Raw genomic sequence first — 22,205 nt, 5'->3', positions numbered from 1 at the left:
TATTCCAGCGCCTTTCAAGGAATATTGAGCAATTTAAATTCCAGTTGCATGGCTTAAACGAGCCATGTGCATGAATCAACGTAAATAATTGGCATTCCAAAGCAGATATTGGGATGTCCTCTATAGGGAGGTGCACAACAATTTCCTTTAAATAAGAACAATTAAACTGTTATTGTGTACATTACAATTGATTTATCAGAATAGCGACTTGCTTTAATTCAAAACATGCCTGCAAACAGTGAAATGTGTTAAAATTAAAATAAGATAGGAAGTAGCCACTACTTTGACCTGTTTAGTGAATGTTTGGAGTATGTATATTTAATTCAAATGAAAACAAGAATAAAATACATAACAACCAATATATATTATTAACCCTCTTTATTCAAATAGTTATAATCCATTAATGATTTTATTGAAAAGGCAATATACACCAAAAAGATATACCAAAACATATGATAAATCTGGTTACCAGAACTCTAGTTATACTAACCCTGTAGGACTATATTTATGGATGCCAAACCCTCCTTAGGAATGTTCCTCTACAGCAGCATAGGCCCTGCATTTAGTTTAAAAAAGGTTCATGACATGTAGTTTCTGTGACTCTGGCTTCTTCTTTTAAATATTTAAATTTTCAATAAATGCAGAATTATACCAATTTGCTACTAAAAGATTGTGATGTTTGTGATACGATCTGTACTTTGTATTGAAATACACTGTAAGTACACATCTCCCATAAAAACAATATTTACGACAGTATATATAACAGCATAGAGACGAGCACTAGTACATGGTAATTGCAGCTGTTAAATGATGTGTGACCAACGTAAACTTATCCCTGCATACTGGACCTTTCAACAGAATTTTACTTGAGGAATATTCACTGGGTTTCCTTTCACTGTTTTGCCAGACTCAAAGTCAACTGAGCGAAATTTAAGAACACTCTTATTTCAATGGGATTTGAAAACATTTCACTACATCTTAACCACAACACCAAACTTGGAAAATAGTTGTCAACATCAAATAAGTAGATTAACTACTACTGTTTAAGGGAGAATTTTTGAAAGGAATTTGATTAGGTTTTCCCCGACAGGCATACATAGTGAATATTCATTGATAACTGCAAAAAAATCCAGGAGACACTGAAATAGAATAGGCAGTAGTGCTTTGTAGATGACATTGAAGGATTTCTCTTCAATACATTTATCACTTCATTATATATGTATTAGGATTTCTATTGAGACAATAGTTAAATAGTGCTTCGGTAAGTAATGCTAAAGGTACAGGATATGTATGATCATAATCACTGCTTCATACCTTTGAAACACAACTTCAAATGCAATAGAGCATCATGAAAGTCCAAACAAATGGTAAAACTGATCACTTTACAGTAAGATATTGGGTGTTATTCAATAAGCACTTCATGATGACAAAACCTCTTTGATTTGACACCAGGATTTATGAGCAAACAAATATCGAAATTTAGCATAGATGTTAGATCTGATCAACAAAAACAATTTTGTGAAATCAATGTTATGTTGCATGGAAAAATTGCGTACATTCAGAATTTTATGTTCACAGGAGGTTCAAATGCACATTCAGTTGTGTCCTGAATGTGGACCAATATTAAATTATTCATCCCTTTGGGATCTCAACTCAAAAAGGAAGATTATTAAGTTGACAAACACCAGCTTGAGGCTTGCCAGGTGTTTAGAAGCTTAAGAATCTTACATCAAGTGTTGAGATTCTGTTGTCTCCACCACAAGGCTGTGAATGCATTGTTTTTCTCTTACCCTGGCATTCTGATCTATCAGAGTTGCTTCCCTTTGTTTCAATTTGTCAGTATGTGGTACATCGATAGCTCGACAGCCTATAGGGGCTGAAAATGTTACCCTATTGGTTCTCTTATTAATACAATGTTGATATTGCACCAATAACAGCAAATATTGGCTTGATGTGATAAAACGGGCAACGTCCAGGGTAAAATCAATAACAGCCAATGTTGACTTGATGTGATACAATAGTCAATGTCCAGGGTAAGATATTGCCCAGGCTGGAGAGATTACAGTCTGCATACATCTGGTGCTGATGTGTAGCGGTACATGTATAACAATCCTAAACAGTTCCACCTGTCTCATTATTAAATGTGTGATTCACAAACTACCCCCACAAATGTACAAGAATACTTACAACTTCCAAAGCCACAAAATGCACAAATATCCAGCCGAAAGCAAAAAAAAAAAAAAGTTTTGTACATTTGTATATAACACCTGACCATCTACACATATATAACACAATTAATTTATCCCGTTTTTTACCACACATGGTTGAACTTGTGAGTGTTTTCTCCCAAAACACAAAATAGTGCATTGTATGTTAACACATACGGGCGCAACAAATGATCGGGTGTACTCATGCTGGCTAGATGTACATATATACAGACATAAGATGAGGTGCAATCACGCTGATATATATAACTATACAGGCATAACAAAATGACACTGAAATCATATGATGTATGCTGGCTAGATATGCATACAGCGTGACGCACTATGGATTTTGACCATGCTGGAGAAATATACACATCCACTTTACTGCAGAAGCTGGTCTACGTTTCCCAAATACATTCTGTTGTATTAGTGAAGCTTAAAATCAACCAATATTGTGACTTGCTCATTTGTCAGTACAGGACCCTGGTGGCCTTATGTCATAACAATGATGACAGACTATGAGTAACAGTATGATTTTGGTGATTTCAAAACCTTAGGGAAATATTGTGAAGACCTGAAGCAGGATAAAACAAAAAGCCACAGCAACATGTGCCCTCAAAAAAGTAAGAGGAAAAATAATAGCCCACATGCTCTTCATTGATTAAACCAGATTTGTCTTCAGCATCAAGACCCCTCAGACACAAATAAAAACAACTTGCAAGCAAAGATAGAAGCCTGGGAATCATTTGTGGTCTGTTGTTGAAATCAAATTGCCAGGCAAAATTTTGAAAGTGAATAACGTTAATATAGGAAGCTACAATCTTGTAGTACTTCTAGTTTGTAAAATCTTGATTATTTGTATCATGAGGATTGTCAACAGCGCTATGAGTACCAATCACTCAATCATTGTAAAGTCTGTAGTGTCACACGTAAAATGTTTACTACCCAGGTATTCTGGAGTTTACTCTGTGTTACACGTAAAATGTTTACTACCCATGCATTCTGGAGTTTACTCTGTCAGCTTACTGCTAAAACTTGCTCAAATAATGCTCATGAAAATAACGGTATGCGGTCCCAATCCCAATGTCATGCCTTCAAATAGTACCACTTTATGGACATACCACACACAGGTAAAGATATTTCACCTGTACAGACATACCTCACACAGGAAAAGATATTTCATTGAGCTGAATGACAGCTCCTCCTATTTGTGAGTGCAGCATTTATAGAGGCAAGCCCTACTACACATCAAACTTTTAGAGATTAAAAGCCCTTCTGTCTAACTTGCCACATCATTTGGTAGGGAAGTGAAAGGCACAATTTAGCAAATGAGAATTCAAACTTATCTTTCTGTTGGATCTCTACTAAAACTTGTGATATATTTAATTAGTACCTGGTGTATAATATTTTATAGTTTTTTTTTAACCCACACAATTTATTTATTTATAATTATAAATTATGACACAATATAGACCACCATTATATAACTGGTATGTAAAGTGTCTTCATTGAATTGCGGTTTCACATAAAAATAGGCTGGACATAAGGGACAAAAGCAACAAAATATACATGAAAACGTCCTTCAGTCTACATTGAACATATTAAATATTCCACATTTTTGTGAAAATGAAAATTTCATTTATATCACCTGGATATGAAATGTATTTACAATACACACTTATTCTTTCATCAACACTCGGTTCAAACAATCAACAACTTTAAATACAGTAAATAATACACTTCTACAATGATACATTCAATACAAATATACACGAAGATATATAATTTTCTGAGATTGAAAAAAAAAAAAATTTACAGATTCAGCCTCTGTATTACAAGTGACATATATATCTATCAAATGAATATGTACCTGATAAATAGATAATGTATGGAATAATTTTCTACACATGCCTTATAAGACATTTTTCAGGAATTTTCACCTCACTGAAGCTTGGTAAACTAATGGTGATGCAATATATATACCCGAGCCTGAGGTACATAAGGACTACATATAATTTATTTCAATTTAGTTTCATAAAAAAAATAGTACCTTAATTGATGAAATTATTTCATCAACTTTTTTGAATCTTGGGAGATTCCTTAACTTAATTTTTTCCCATATGAAAGCATTATTTTTGGATTTAAGTAGAAACTCTTGATCAAGAAAATTTCCTTAAATTCTGTAATGCTTTCTTATGGAAATTTTTTACTTAATGTGGAATTTCCTGAAATTAAGCGATATTGGTGAACCTGGGGCAAGGAAATTTCAGTTTTTCCAAATTATTGCCTTCTCGAGATGTTTTGCTTTGACTTTGATGAAATAAATTACCTTTACCAAATTCAAAGTCACTAGAGAAATATCTATCAAAACTTGCTAGCCCTTCGCCATAGTACACTGCCAATCAAATATATCATCACCAGACATAATAAGTTGTTAAAAAAGATATCTACAATCTTTAAATATTTTAGAATTATTATTTCTCTTTGATCTCTATGACTAAATGAAATTCAGGTAATTCATTAAGACAAAAATTATGGCCCTTTTAGGCTTTATGTCAGTTGTCATGTCAGTTACGAACAAAATAAGATCCATGACAATGACTTTGTTTTTCTTCATACTTATCAAATAGTTGCTGTACCTTAAATAATTGAGCAGTATAATCTCTTGGAAAGCATCTTGAAAATGTTTCTAATAAAATATTAAGCAAAGTTTTTCCCACGGAATATTGACAAAATAAAAAATAAAGTGCCATATCCACCATCCACCTGACAAGAATTATGATCCTACAAATATGAAAGACAATTTAGTCAATGACCGAATGTTCTAAACATCCTATATATTTACAGACACTGATGCTAGCAGTGCTTGTTAGTCTTTTGAAAGACAATATGAAGCGGATATCTCTGACGGTTTACTAGACACGATCGACCTGTAGTTTAATGGGGAGAGGCCCTGCCTCCTGGTCCTGTGGAAAACTCAGCTTGATGCCCATAGCCTCCAGCTCTTTCAAGTACTCCAGATCACCGTTGATACTCAATTTCTGTAGTAACAAATAATGAATTGATTAAAAGTAATTTGTAGTGGATCAATGTTATTCCTGGTTAATTGGGGAAAACACAATTTATCAAACTGGAAAATAAGGGAAAATCCAATTTGTCAAACTGGAAAATATGTGAAAATCCAATTTGTCAAACTGGGAAAATTGTACATGAAATTGTGTGAACTGGGAAACCAAGAGTCATTGTAGAGCAGAATAGGTTGTCTCACAAATTCTAAAAGTCAAAAACATGTCAAAAAGTGTTGTTTTTTTTCAAAAATCTTTCTGTTCAACTCTGGCATGTGATAGCATTAACCCACAGGGACCCTAATGTCAAACAAGAGATCCCAGAGGGATCTTGGCGCCCACCATTGAATGATCTTCATAGGTTCCATGTCAGATTGATCTTTTCTCTACTTTTCCCTTCATTTTACTAATCTGTGCAAATTGAGACATCCCTCCAGTACTTTTCAAACAAGGGAATCCTAGCTATATAAGAAATTTGAGATTTAACGATAATGGCTGTTTGTTTGCCAGGTTGTTTTCAGGACAGACTGGTCCAAAAATGCAATACAAGGGACCAAGGGGAACCTACTTATGAAATTTGAGAAAGATCCATTCAGTACTTTGAGAAATAGAGATAACAAACTTCAATTGTTAAAATCCAAGATGGTGGTCTGTCGGCCATGTTGTTTTCTGATTGGTCTCAAAACGCAATATGCATAACTAGGCACCAAGGGAACCTACATATGAAATTTCAGAAAGATTCATTCAGTACTTTCTCAGAAATAGTGATAACAAACTTAAATTGTCAAAATCCATGATGGCTGCCTGTCGGCCATGTTGTTATCCGATTGGTCTCAAAACGCAATATGCATAACTAGGCACCAAGGGAAACTTACATATGCAATTTGAGAAAGATCCATTCAGTACATTCTCAGAAATAGCGATAACAAACTTCAATTGTCAAAATCCAAGATGGCTGCCTGTCGGCCATGTTGTTTTCGGATTGGTCTCAAAACGCAATATGCATAACTAGGCACCAAGGGAAACCTACATATGAAATTTCAGAAAGATCCATTCAGTACTTTCTCAGAAATAGTGGTAACAAACTTCAATTGTCAAAATCCAAGATGGCTGCCTGTCGGCCATGTTGTTTTCCGATTGGTCTCAAATCGCAATATGCATAACTAGGCACCAAGGGGAACCTACATATGAAATTTGAGAAAGATCCCTTCAGTACTTTCTCAGAAATAGCGATAACAAACTTCAATTGTCAAAATCCAAGATGGCTGCCTGTCGGCCATGTTGTTATCCGATTGGTCTCAAAACGCAATATGCATAACTAGGCACCGAGGGGAACCTTCATATGAAATTTGAGAAAGATCCCTTCAGTACTTTCTCAGAAATAGCGGTAACAAACTTCAATTGTCAAAATCCAAGATGGCTGCCTGTCGGCCATGTTGTTATCCGATTGGTCTCAAAACGCAATATGCATAACTAGGCACCAAGGGGAACCTTCATATGAAATTTGAGAAAGATCCCTTCAGTACTTTCTCAGAAATAGCGATAACAAACTTCAATTGTCAAAATCCAAGATGGCTGCCTGTCGGCCATTTTGTTTTCCGATTGGTCTCAAATCGCAATATGCATAACTAGGCACCAAGGGGAACCTACATATGAAATTTGAGAAAGATCCCTTCAGTACTTTCTCAGAAATAGCGATAACAAACTTCAATTGTCAAAATCCAAGATGGCTGCCTGTCGGCCATGTTGTTATCCGATTGGTCTCAAAACGCAATATGCATAACTAGGCACCAAGGGGAACCTTCATATTAAATTTGAGAAAGATCCCTTCAGTACTTTCTCAGAAATAGCGATAACAAACTTCAATTGTCAAAATCCAAGATGGCTGCCTGTCGGCCATGTTGTTTTCGGATTGGTCTCAAAACGCAATATGCATAACTAGGCACCAAGGGAAACCTACATATGAAATTTCAGAAAGATCCATTCAGTACTTTCTCAGAAATAGTGGTAACAAACTTCAATTGTCAAAATCCAAGATGGCTGCCTGTCGGCCATGTTGTTTTCCGATTGGTCTCAAATCGCAATATGCATAACTAGGCACCAAGGGGAACCTACATATGAAATTTGAGAAAGATCCCTTCAGTACTTTCTCAGAAATAGCGATAACAAACTTCAATTGTCAAAATCCAAGATGGCTGCCTGTCGGCCATGTTGTTATCCGATTGGTCTCAAAACGCAATATGCATAACTAGGCACCGAGGGGAACCTTCATATGAAATTTGAGAAAGATCCCTTCAGTACTTTCTCAGAAATAGCGGTAACAAACTTCAATTGTCAAAATCCAAGATGGCTGCCTGTCGGCCATGTTGTTATCCGATTGGTCTCAAAACGCAATATGCATAACTAAGCACCAAGGGGAACCTTCATATGAAATTTGAGAAAGATCCCTTCAGTACTTTCTCAGAAATAGCGATAACAAACTTCAATTGTCAAAATCCAAGATGGCTGCCTGTCGGCCATTTTGTTTTCCGATTGGTCTCAAATCGCAATATGCACAACTACGCACCAAGGGGAACCTACATATGAAATTTGAGAAAGATCCCTTCAGTACTTTCTCAGAAATAGCGATAACAAACTTCAATTGTCAAAATCCAAGATGGCTGCCTGTCGGCCATGTTGTTATCCGATTGGTCTCAAAACGCAATATGCATAACTAGGCACCAAGGGGAACCTTCATATTAAATTTGAGAAAGATCCCTTCAGTACTTTCTCAGAAATAGCGATAACAAACTTCAATTGTCAAAATCCAAGATGGCTGCCTGTCGGCCATGTTGTTATCCGATTGGTCTCAAAATGCAATATGCATAACTAAGTACCAAGGGGAACCTTCATATGAAATTTGAGAAAGATCCCTTCAGTACTTTCTCAGAAATAACGATAACAAACTTCAATTGTCAAAATCCAAGATGGCAGCCTGTCGGCCATTTTGTTTTCCGATTGGTCTCAAAACGCAATATGCATAACTAGGCACCAAGGGGAACCTACATATGAAATTTGAGAAAGATCCCTTCAGTACTTTCTGAGAAATAGCGATAACAAGAATTGTTTACGGACGGAGGGACGGACAGACGGACGGACGGACGACAGACGCAGGGCGATTTGAACAGCCCACCATCTGATGATGGTGGGCTAAAAATATCAGTACCCTAGCAAAATTATAAAGTAATGTGTTAATGCCTTTCAACACTTGCACAAGAAAACTTTAAAAGTTTTTGTCCACATGAAATGTTGAAGTCCAAAATATGCCCTGGTGACAACTTTAGTTCTCCCCTTCTTCGAAGAGATGAGCTAAACATTACAAGCATATAGATGTCTTTATTAGTGGCATACTTACCAATTTTTTGGCAGACAATGTAAATTCTAGCTTTACAAGATAGCACACATCAATTTTGTCACTTGTCCTTCTTTCTTTTAATTTTATTTGTTTAAAGTTTGCTATTACATTTTAAACAAGAGATCTCAGAGGGATCTTGGCGCCCACCATTGAATGATCTTTATAGGTTCCATGTCAGATTGATCTTTTCTCTACTTTTCCCTTCCTCTAAGTCTTACTAATCTGTGTAAATTCAGAAACAGCCCTCTAGTTCTTTTCAAACAAGGGGAACCTATATATAAAATTTAAGATTTAGCGATAATGGCTGTCTGTCGGCCATGTTGTTTTCCGATTGGTCCCAAAATGCAATACCAGGGACCAAAGGGAACCTACATATGAAATTTGAGAAAAATCCCTTCAGTACCTTCTGTACAATAGCAATAACAAACTTCAATTTTCAAAATACAAGATGGCTGCCTGTCAGCCAGGTTGCTGTCTGACTGGTCTCAAAATCCAATATGCATAACTAGACACAGAGGGCAACCTACAAATGAAATTCAGAAAGATCCTTTCAGCAATTTCTGATAAATAGCGATAACAATCTTCAATTGTCAAAATACAAGATGGCTGCCTGTCGGCCATGTTGTTTTTCGATTGGTCTCAAAATGCAATATGCATAACTAAGCACAGAGGGGAACCTACATATGAAATTTGAGAAAGATCCCTTCAGTACTTTCTGAGAAATAGCGATAACAAACTTCAATTGTCAAAATCCAAGATGGCTGCCTGTCGGCCATGTTGTTTTCAGATTAGTCTCAAAATGCAATATGCATAAATAGGCACCGAGGGAAACCTACATATGAAATTTCAGAAAGATCCCTTCATAAGTTTCTGAGAAATAGCGATAACAAACTTCAATTGTCAAAATCCAAGATGGCTGCCTGTCGGCCATGTTGTTTTCAGATTGGTCTCAAAATGCAATATGCATAACTAGGCAACAAGGGGAACCTAAATATGAAATTTGAGAAAGATCCCTTCAGTACTTTCTGAGAAATAGCGATAACAAACTTCAATTGTCAAAATCCAAGATGGCTGCCTGTTGGCCATGTTGTGTTCCGATTAGTCTCAAAATTCAATATGCATAACTAGGCACCGAGGGGGACCTACATATGAAATTTCAGAAAGATCCCCAAATTAGTTTCTGAGAAATAGCGATAACAAACTTCAATTGTCAAAATCCAAGATGGCTGCCTGTCGGCCATGTTGTTTTCAGATTGGTCTCAAAATGCAATATGCATAACTAGGCAACAAGGGGAACCTAAATATGAAATTTGAGAAAGATCCCTTCAGTACTTTCTGAGAAATAGCGATAACAAGAATTGTTTACGGACGGAGGGACGGACGGAGGGATGGAGGGACGGACCACGGACGCAGGGCGATTTGAATAGCCCACCATCATCAGATGGTGGGCTAAAAATAGTGATAAATAAAAAATTTAAATTCTCAAAATCTAAGATGGCCGCCTATCGGCGATTTTGTTTTTGTGATCAAAAATCAAAATTTATCTGGCACAATTAGGGACCATGGGGAATCTACACATGATGTTTGAGGAATATCCCTCCAGTTCTTTTTAAGAAATAGCAATAACAAGGAATGGACACAGGAGAAAAGTCTGACTTATGAAAAATATAAAAAATATTTGATATATGAGAAGTGAGATGAGAGAATGTCATATTGTCCATATCAGTAATCTAATGGAAAAATGAAACAAGAGATCCCAGAGGGATCTTGGCGCCCACCATTGAATGAACTTTATAGGTTCCATGTCAGATTGATCTTTTCCCTACTTTTCCCTTCCTCTAAGTCTTACTTATCTGTGTAAATTCAGAAACAGCCCTCTAGTACTATTCAAACAAGGGGAACTTATATATAGAATTTAAGATTTAGCTATAATGGCTGTCTGTCGGCCATGTTGTTTTCGTATTGGTCCCAGTATGCAAAACTAGGCACTGAGGGGAACCTACATATGAAATTTGAAAAAGATCCCTTCAGTACTTTCACAGAAATAGCGATAACAAACTTCAATTGTCAAAATCCAAGATGGCTGCCTGTCAGCCATGTTTTTTTCTGATTAGTCTCAAAATGCAATATGCATAACTAGGCACTGAGGGGAACCTGCATATGTAATTTCAGAAAGATCCCTTCATTACTTTCTGAGAAATAGCGATAACAAATTTTAATTGTCAAAATCCAAGATGGCTGCCTGTCAGTAATTTTGTTTTCTGATTGGTCTCAAAATGCAATATGCATAAGTAGGCACCAAGGGGAACCTCCATATGAAATTTGAGAAAGATCCCTTCAGTTCTTTCACAGAAAAAGCGATAACAAATTTCAATTGTCAAAATCCAAGATGGCTGCCTGTCGGCCATGTTGTTTTCCGATTGGTCTCAAAATGCAATATGCATAACTAGGCACTGAGGGGAACCTGCATATGAAATTTCAGAAAGATCCCTTCATTACTTTCACAGAAATAGCGATAACAAACTTTAATTGTCAGAATCCAAGATGGCTGCCTGTCGGCCATGTTGTTTTCTAATTAGTCTCAAAATGCAATATGCATAACCAGGAACAAAGAGGAACCTGCATATGGAATTTGAGAAAGATCCCTTCAGTACTTTCACAGAAATAGCGATAACAAACTTCAATTGTCAAAATCCAAGATGGCTGCCTGTCGGCCATTTTGTTTTCCGATTGGTCCCAAAATGCAATATGCATAACTAGGCACCAAAGGGAACCTATATATGAAATTTGAGAAAGATCCCTTCTGTACTTCCTCAGAAATAGCGATAACAAACTCAAATTGTCAAAATCCAAGATGGCTGCCTGTCGGCCATGTTGTTTTCCGATTGGTCCCAAAATGCAATATGCATAACTAGACACCAAAGGGAACCTACATATGAAATTTGAGAAAGATCCCTTCAGTACTTCCTCAGAAATAGCGATAACAAACTCCAATTGTCAAAATCCAAGATGGCTGCCTGTCGGCCATGTTGTTTTCTGATTGGTCCCAAAATGCAATATGCATAACTAGGCACCAAGGGGAACCTACATATGAAATTTGAGAAAGATCTCTTCAATACTTTCTCAGAAATAGAGATAACAAACTTCAATTGTCAAAATCCAAGATGGCTGCCTGTCGGCCATGTTGTTTTCCGATCGGTCCCAAAATGCAATATGCACAACTAGGCACCAAGGGGAACCTACATATGAAATTTGAGAAAGATCCCATCAGTACTTTCTCAGAAATAGCGATAACAAGAATTGTTTACGGACGGAGGGACGGACGGAGGGACGGACGGACGGACGACGGACCACGGACGCAGGGCGATTTGAATAGCCCACCATCTGATGATGGTGGGCTAAAAAAAAACAATAATCAAAGTACTGGAAGTACTGTAAACGAACATTATTGTTTAATGCAAAATCAGTAATCTTCTTAGTTTTAAGTTGATAAATTTACTGATATCGGTTTAGGAATTAATTGCAAATAATTTGAAATGTTTGCAGCTGTTCTGATTTGATTGTACACATGCATGTTTCTGTAAGGTCCTAATTGAAATTGGAAGTTTGTTGATCTATCTTGGATCGATGAAAATAAAATATGTCTTCTTTCTTTCGGGAAGGCATCATCAGTTAAAATACAGCCAGGACTCTGTGACCTTATTGATGCCAACTTCTAATATGAACTAAATTTAGGCTAGTTCCATCGTTAGTTTGGCATACATAGTTGTATTTCAACTTAATATGATGAAACACACATAAAGAATTACTGAAAACCAAAACCAGAGCTGCTAATCAAGGCCCGAATTAGGAATGTATCCTATTGAAACTGTACTCAAGCATTTATGGTACTTCAAAACAAAAAACTTGACTCCTTTTGTTCAGGAATCATTTGATGTTAATAAATCTGTATATGAGAAGATAAACTTCTGGTATAATTACAGGATGGTAAACAATGTGATAAAGAATAACAACCAGATAAAGACTATCTTCATCGAATAATTCAGCAAACAGGAAAAGAAAACTTCAAGATTCATTTTCAACTTCAAACCTGATCACAAAGATTACAGTCCATTCGATGGGACGACACATTCCCTATTTATTGTCCTTTTCCAATGTTGATCAACCAGATAAAGACTATCTTCATCGAATAATTCAGCAAACAGGAAAAGAAAACTTCAAGATTCTTTTTCATAACCAGATAAAGACTATCTTCATCGAATAATATGCAAACAGGAAAAGAAAACTTCAAGATTCATTTTCAACTTCAAACCTGATCACAAAAGATTACAGTCCATTCGATGGGACGACACATTCCCTATTTATTGTCCTTTTCCAATGTTGATCATCCAATCATACTGAACCACACAATTCAGCGAAGTAATTGCACAAATCACACCTTTATGTGGTGAGAACATTTTTGGGGGTGTTATAAGATTCCATAACTGTATGCAAATTGTGAAGCATTCCATATCTATAACTATATATATATATATATATACAGTACGTGTATATATTTACACATATCAAAATTGGAATGACACAGGAGATTTGCAAGTTTAAGTTCACCATCAGTCATGGGATGTTTATGTAAAATGTTATATTTACCGGGGTAATTAATAATTTTGAGAATATATTTATGAAGCTCTATTCTGTACATTCTACCAGTGCTTAGAGAATGGACACAATTTTATGTTCTCCAATGTCAAAATTAATCATATGTAAAATATTAGGGGCTTATTCGCCATTCTAGGCCTGATTGCCGTCATAGTAAAATTACCAAAATGGACTTGAAATCAATATTTTTAAGAGAATGATCTATGACTTGAATATTTCATAAAAATAATGTAATACATCGTTTATTCACTTCATTCAGATCTTCAGACACCACATAATTTGTGAAGTCATATATAGAAATATATGAACCATTTTGTTATTGATTTATTCACACAAGTAAGCACTAGATGTAAGCAGTAAGTATATGTACCGCTATCTACTGGCATGACTTTGAGTACAGTAAACTACACTCGCTTTGTGGATATTGACAGGATAACATATATTTACATACTAATTCAATTTTAGAATTGTAACTGAAATCTTGTAACAGCATGGCACAAATAGTCATCTGAACATGTGTTGTATATTGAAAAATTATTTAAGGTAAATTTTCAGTTTATCAATTCATTGATTACTCCATGTTTGAAGTATGGTGTAGTGAGAATTTCAAGTCCTGATCATGACTTGATGAAAATTTTAAATTAACAAATTATTAAAATGAATTTGTTTGAAAAATAACACAAGTTCCACAGCAATATTATATAGAGAATCAATCACAATATATCAAAAGTTATAAAACTACAAATAATAATTAACGGCTGAATATCAAATTAAGTGAATATCACAAGTCTTTTTGCATTTGTTTTTAGATAATCCGGATTTCCGTTTTCCAGCTTTAACAAAAAAACGAGAAGTATTTTAATTGCCGTTATAGTTGAATTACCAAAATGGACCTGAAATCAGTACTTTTAAAAAAAGAATGATCTATGACTTGAATATTTCATAAAAATAATTTAAAACATCGTTTATTCACTTCATTCAGATCTTCAGACACTGCATAATTTGTGAAGTCATATATAGAAATATATGAACCATTTTTGTTATTGATTTATAGTTCACACAAGTAAGCACGAGATGTAAGCAGTACGTATATGTACCGCTATCTACGGCATGACCGAGTACAGTAGACTACACTCGCTTTGTGGATATTGACAGTATAACATATATTTACATACTAATTCAATTTTAGAATTATAACTGAAATCTTGTAACAGCATGGCAAAAATAGTCATCTGAACATGTGTTGTATATTGAAAAATTATTTAGGTAAATATTAACTCATTTGCTTGACTTCAATTTTCAATTTATCAATTCATTGATTACTGTGTTTGAAGTATGGTGTAGCGAGAATTTCAAGTCTTGAACATGACTTGATGAACGTTCTAAATTAAAAAATTATCAAAATGAATTTGTTTGAAAAATAACACAAGTTCCACAGCAATATTATACAGAGAATCGATCACACTATTTCAGAAGTTATAAAACTACAAATAACAATTAATGGCTGAATGTTAAATTAAGTGAATATCACAAGTCTTTTTGCATTTGTTTTTAGATAATCCGGATTTCCGTTTTCCGTCTTTGAAAAAAAAATACGTAGGCGCATTGCATAGTAAACGTAGCCATGTGTACATATGTAACAGCTGATTTCAATCAGATTGACTTAACATGATGATGAACTTAACACCGTCTCAGTAGTTCGTCACAATCGAAAATTTGATCGTGAATTCGGTATTTTGCAAATTCTTTCATAATACTTCCAGGTAAAGGAAAAAAATGCATATGGTCTCTATACACACACCAAAGATTAATTGATCCTATATTGGGTCCATTCTCTCGTAAAAATATCGATTTGGGTCCACTATCGGCCATTTCGGTAATTCAACTCTAACGACAATCGGGCCGCGATTCGCAAATGAAAAATTAATTTAAAATTCGTAAACCTCTAATATTTTACATATGATACAATTAGGCATTGAAAAACATATATGTGGGTCAATTCTCTGAAAATAATGCCCATTTATATTATAATTGAGCCCATTTTTCTTCGTTTCGGTATTTCCAAGTCTGCTTCACCTGTGGTCCGTTTCAGTAAATATTCTCGACTTTGCCGAAATAAAAACAAGCTATATAATTGTTCATTTTAAACATGACAACTGCCGACCATACGTATCTAAAAGTGTTATTGTTGATATCATCTGAATATATTGCCGTAGTTATCTGTCACTTCGATTGTAAACCCCCTGCCAAAGTCATGGAAGAATCGACCAATCAAATTGGTTTAACGTTTGATTTCCGTAATCTTGCAGTTACCTCCCTTACAACAGTAAATACGTTCCAAGTATCGCCTACAACAACCAACCCCGTGCACATGGCAAACAAGATATTATCATTTGCATTTAATTTATTGGTCGTTTTCGTCAAAGGAAAATGGAATATGGAAATCGATGACAATGTTAACGCTTTGACCAGTCACCCTGACCACAAATGCCACCTAGTATCTACCTTTCTCGCAAACATGTACTGTACGCAGTAACCTATAATATGATACAATGTATCGTCTCGTATGCCGTTATTGATATATTTCTTTCTCTAAATTATAGAAATATTCATCTAGTTGATAATGATGTAACATTCTAGAATATATATAATACACATTTAAGTAAATCGCGGACATATTTGCAGACCGATGCTATAATGTCAGCCGTTTTGGAATGAACACGGAAGAGCAAAACTTTCTAAACATCCGGAGACGAATGCGCCTGCGCAATATTTGTTTACATAAATATCTTGACCTGGAGTTATTCGTAAAGTTCAGGTTCATTTAGTCTTCACATTTCGCTAGCGTTATGCATTTCTCAAATCGTATGCATCTTGAAAACATCTACTGAATACATTTCAACATTTTCGGTAAAACTACTACATAAAACGAAGGTGTTTTTGTAAGTAAATTATTTGAAGCGTAAGGCAATGGGGGCAGCCATATTTCATTGAAACAGACAGTAGATGGCGTATTGGTGAATGTGGCTACCAAATATGGTCATATTTCTCAGTCCAGTTCTTGATGGCAATAACCGAACATTAATGTTCGTTTAAAAAAGAATCGGCAGACTTTCTAGAGATTTTTTTATGATGCTTCACTCACTTGATTTTCCGCCTTGACCTTGTGATCAGGTGCAGTGACTGTTGCCGCTAAACACAGCCAGATCATCATCACTGCACAGGACAGAAGCAGCAGACTGAGGAAGAGGCGAGGAAGGCCGGTTTTACGTGACACACAGGTCAACCAGTCACCTGACCGTTGGGCTTCAGGATCGCGCAGGTCCAGCTCAGGCTCACTACGCAGAGGATGCATCTGAGAGCTCCTCAACATTGGAGTGGCTGATCTATCTAGGGGCTGCATGTTGGTCTCTAGGTAGTTGGCCGTGTTGTACTCTAAGGAAATGGACAACCATATGCATGTTGGCAATCACAAAACTATCATAACAGATTGTCTCCCAAACGTATATTTTTTTCAATGATTGTCTACATGTACATGTATCTAAAACTGTCAACAGGGAAGCAAAAATGTTGTCTCCCACAGTTTCATAGTTTGTCTACGAAAAATTATCATGCAAGAATTTGAAGACATACAATAAGAAGATGACCAGAAATATTCAAAAGTTATTGATTTTTTAAGATGTGGTAGTGTTTTGGAGGGCTTACTATTTTTATGTACCATCAAATCCCTTTCACAAATGAAATATTGTTTCTCTAATGGTTCTACAACTGAGCCCAATGGGATATACAGTTGACTTCCTTTTACAAATGCTGGCTTCATATTACATGTGTTCATTTTGTACCTCTATTTACATTATTAGGCCACACCCATTAGCCCCAGGGAATCCACACCATCCATTTATGCAACACTTAATCTCCATCACTGTCATTTTAGACCAGAAGCATTTAAATGAAACCATTCTCTTGCCATGGCATAAGCTTACCTATTGCTAGAAGCATCCTGATCAAATGGGCTTAAAAGAAGTGTTGTGTGCATTTACACTATTTTGAATATGATAACTTAATTATCAAGGGTAGTGTCGGCCCAAATATTATCTATCCAAATGATTTCTATCCAAAATATGGCTGCTGTTTTAAAAAGATTTAAAAAGATGGTCAATTCAAGATTGCCTGGATCCAAAGTTTGCAATTGTATAAAGTTCATATGAATTACACTGACCATCGTCCAGTTCATCGCCCTCCAGGTCAGCATAAAGCTGGGGTTCAGAGCGCACCACTATCACCTTGCCATTGTCCGACTGCATGTAGAATGACCAGCTGATAGACATACCATTGTAAACCTTGTCTATCATGTTACTATAGAGACTGTGGACATACATCAGTGGGTACAACACATGGATGTCATCTGTCTGGGTCTGAAACAAGCATTAGAAAGAAAAGTATTTAATCCGAGTCTGTAATTGAGTCTGAAACAAGCATTAGAAGGAATTGTATTTAATCTGAGTCTGAAACAAGCATAAGAAGGAATTGTATTTAATCTGAGTCTGAAACAAGCATTAGAAGGAATTGTATTTAATCTGAGTCTGAAACAAGCATTAGAAAGAATTGTATTTAATCTGAGTCTGAAACAAGCATTAGAAAGAATCATATTTAATCTGAGTCTGAAACAAGCATTAGGAAGAATCGTATTTAATCTGAGTCTGAAACAAGCATTAGAAAGCATTGTATTTAATCTGAGTCTGAAACAAGCATTAGGAAGAATTGTATTTAATCTGAGTCTGAAACAAGCATTAGAAAGAATTGTATTTAATCTGAGTCTGAAACAAGCATTAGGAAGAATTGTATTTAATCTGAGTCTGAAACAAGCATTAGAAAGAATTGTATTTAATCTGAGTCTGAAACAAGCATTAGGAAGAATTGTATTTAATCTGAGTCTGAAACAAGCATTAGAAAGAATCATATTTAATCTGAGTCTGAAACAAGCATTAGGAAGAATCGTATTTTATCTGACGACACAGACTTGACTGTAATTCTCTCAGGTTTACCACCAGTATAATGAACTCTCCTACTCTGTATATAATGGCACTGATTTCAGGACTAAGATATATATAAGTACTGGACTCAAACTTTTCAAGCTATGAAAAGAAGTTATTAAATGGCAACAGGTTACTGGACCAGATCTAGTAAAAAAAAAATGCTTCAGCAGTTCTTGAAAAGAAGTTGTTTAATGGCTGCAGGTTAATGGATGGCAAACATGGCAATAGTTCAAGTCCTGTTTCAGAAAAGTTGAGCAGATATAAATTTAAAAAAAAAAATTGTTTAATCAATTTTTGCATTATACATACAGCATACAATCCAGAGCAAATAGGGTAAAGTGTCTTGCCCAAGGACACATCCATTACAACACAGACTGGCCCCGTTTCTCAGCTTCCTGAGAAACACAAACTTGACACGGATTTTGGGTAGGTACAAACAAGTTAGGGTTGAAAAGGTAACAAAAAGGCACTTTGAAGCCTTACCATTTCCTGCTGTTTTCTGGCCTGTGGTATCTGGCTCTTGCAGCCCAGTGAGCAAGCATCACATTCCTCTGTTTTGTTGTAGGCTTCTTCACATGCTAAACACAGAAAATAAATCTGTTTAACCACAAAGCATTTTCCTTATAATCAGTAGCAATTATTATTTACTCATAGCAGTTCTTGGCAAAGACATCAATAAAACATCATATTCTAGGTTACTTATTTGTGTGTGCCAAAAAACAGCATCAATTTTGTATTCTTTGTTTCATGTTTGTGTTTATGAAGAGCATCCGACTTCAAGCAGATCCTTGACTCTTCAAAAATCAGATTTGAGTATTTGGATTGAAGGGACATGTCTATCTGTGACTGTTTTGACCCTTCAAATTTCTGAGAGATAGTGATTTGACTTCTGAAATTGCTGTCGTTTTAGTGTTACCTAGATATTTGTGTGACGATGAGAAATAGCTATTAGGGTTTTTCCTCTGCAGTTGTCTATCCAAGCCATTATTGATTCTAATATTATGGAACCATTATAACAATTTGGTTTATTTTGTTAAACGTCCCATTAACAGCCAAGGTCATTTAAGGACGTGCCAGGTTTTGGAGGTGGAGGAAAGCCGGAGTACCTGGAGAAAACCATCAGCCTATATCTACGGTCAGTACCAGGCAACTGCCCCAAATGGGCACATAATTTTCAGTAGAAGAATAATCCAGTACAACACTTAAGACTAGAATTACATTTGTAGTTTATCTTCTAAATAAACAAAAAATATAACTAAATAAAAATTTATACCAAATTTCAATACCATTTTTGTTCTAAAATCTCCATGAACTTACTTGATATACAGCCTTTCTGAGTAAGATTAAAGCTACATTCATGGTCATATATAAGTTCCATTATGGAGAAAAATCTACATCCTCTTCTGCAGCTTTCCACAAGGTAACTCTGAAACAGAATGTGTTATTATTTTTTTAATCCTTTATGAAAAGAAATATGACAAACATGTTTATTTTCATTTACCCTCTCATTTTGAGTAGTTGGTGACTATCTCACACAACAATATAAGAGAGACGTGTCATGTGCCACCACAGCATCTGGGGCAAGTGTCTTGCCTAAGAACAAGCACAACAGTACAGGAACTTTTGCAATACCAACTTCCTAAGAAACACAAAACAAGAGGCACACAGGGCCTGCATAGTTCACCTGGGTATTTCATTGATTATGGCAAAATACTCTAATTACAGTTTGTTTTAAATATTTTCCTACTTTTGATTTTTGAACTGCTTTCGAGTCTCCCAACAATGGTTCAAACTACAGGTGAACCAAATCCTGTCATTCTTGAAAAAGAAAAAGGATTCTTTAAGTTATTTTTTGCTATATGTCCCCTATTGGCCCCTTTTGTCCCACCCAAAGGGTCAACGTTCTTCATTTATACAACATTAGAATCATCTTTACCCAATAATGTTCCAGATCAAATTTCAGCAAAATCAATTAAGGCTTTCAGGACAAGTAGAGATTAAAAGGTTTTACCTCAATTTTCAATAAGTACTGGGCTCCACACCTACAGCCCAAGGGGAGCCACACCCTGAATATACAACTTTAGATTTAATTTGCCCAATAATGTTCCAGACCTAATTTCATCAAATATCGACTCATGATTTCAGGAAAAGAAAGGATTTACCTCAATTTCCCCCATTGGGCTGTATCCATTTGATCCCAGGTGAGCCACATCCTTCATTTATACACCATTAGATCTTGTTTTCCCAATTATATTTATGACCATTTCATAAAAATTCATTCAGGTGTTTAGGATTATTAGGGATTTAAAGGATTTACCTCAATTTTCCAATTTTGGCCCCACTCCACTATCTCAAACGCATACAGAGAAAGGATTTCATTAACCTTGGATACTACCACATGGGCATGACATGTTCCTGTTACCCTTCAGGGGAGATACACCCTTTGTTAGATTTCCTGTGCACGATAATGCTCCAGACAAAATTTCATCAGTATCCATTCAGGCATTCAGGACTAATAGGGATTTAAAGGAAATGTTAACAGACACCGGATGACGACTGGACGATGGATGCTGCGTCATGGCATAAGCTTACCAGCCCTTTGGGCCCGGTGAGCTAACAACTAAGTTGGACCTTGCACATTTTGAAAAACTGTTAAGGCGGCCCACTTATACATTGGTTTCATTATCCGCAACCTCAAACACTGCCCACAAAATTGCCAAAGATCAGCCTATAGCTAGATAACTCTGCGGGAGACTGCCGTGTAGGTCAATCTTGGAGTATGGGTGTGTTGTATGGGATCTACACTACCATACAACATAGCTTGCCTGGAGAGGGTCCAGCATAAGGCTGCACACTTCACAACTGGTGATTACAAGACCAAAGAAGTGGGCAGCGAAACAAATATGCTAAGGGATGTGGGCCTGGTGGCTCCACTATCAGAGCGCAGGCAAATGCTTCATTTTATACCATATTCTTCAAATTGGTTCTGGGCACATTACCATCTTTTCCCTCACAGAATTTCACAATCTCTTTCATTTATGCAACCACAATAGGAGATTTCAGGTTCCTGATCCATATGCGAAAATGGAAGAATATAAGAGCTCTTTCATCTTGCGTACCATCATCGCCTGCTTGATGAAAAGACTTTCAATAACACCACTACTGAGACCTTCAATGCCTAAGTCATTGCTGTGCTCCAGCAATATTAAGTGTCGTGTACCTTTCCCCCCAATGCATTTTATGTCCACAAGGATACAGAATTGTACATCGTAAATTAATTTATCTGGGGGTCGGACCATGTGGTTAAATATTTCATTCTGGCACATAGGGACGTGTCAAACCCCTGTGTCTATATATAATAATAATAATCGAACTTGTTATCAAAGAGTGTGCTCATCACCTCATTTTGTGTTCATACATATTAAAAGGTTAGGCCCTTAGGCCTGTGTGGAATCTACACTGACGTGGACAATATGAACCGTGTACTGATGTAAGATTCATCATGCCTGAATGCCAAATGAAACAGTTCAACAATAAGTGTTAATAAGAAGTCATCATAAAGTGATACTGGTGCCGTGACCTTCGGGCATAAGGCTTGCATGGAGTAATGAACTATCATTCGCTCATGTTTGTTTATGCACGACTCACTTCCCATATTGATTACCCTTATAGTACCTTTTCATATGTATGAGGGGAATACGTATTCGAACAAACGTCCACGCAAGAAGTGATGTCGTCTAAAACTCCGTCAATCATGCCACATGATGAAATGCTTATGCACAAGAAACATAAAAAGAGGAACGAAAGTTCTTTCAACTTCGCCATCTTGCTGCTGCTTTATGTTTTG

The 22,205-nt window shown here is 36.1% G+C and overlaps 1 protein-coding gene across 1 annotated transcript; it reads right to left on the bottom strand.

Annotated features, from left to right (window-relative positions):
- Positions 1-361: 361 nt before the first annotated feature.
- LOC117325921 (transmembrane protein 59-like) lies at positions 362-22,205 on the bottom strand. Its single transcript, XM_033882435.1, has 6 exons — positions 22,034-22,205; positions 19,676-19,784; positions 18,842-18,936; positions 17,542-17,737; positions 16,468-16,757; positions 362-5,248 (listed from the first exon to the last, which is right to left on the bottom strand). Exons 1-6 carry the CDS (start codon positions 22,181-22,183, stop codon positions 5,123-5,125), a joined length of 966 nt encoding a protein of 321 aa, XP_033738326.1. The 5' UTR covers positions 22,184-22,205; the 3' UTR covers positions 362-5,122.

Source organism: Pecten maximus, chromosome 4 (assembly GCF_902652985.1).
Source record: "Pecten maximus chromosome 4, xPecMax1.1, whole genome shotgun sequence".
Taxonomy (NCBI): Eukaryota; Metazoa; Mollusca; class Bivalvia; order Pectinida; family Pectinidae; genus Pecten; species Pecten maximus.
Note: the sequence above shows the minus strand (reverse complement) of the source record. Positions and strands in the feature narration are given on the sequence as shown.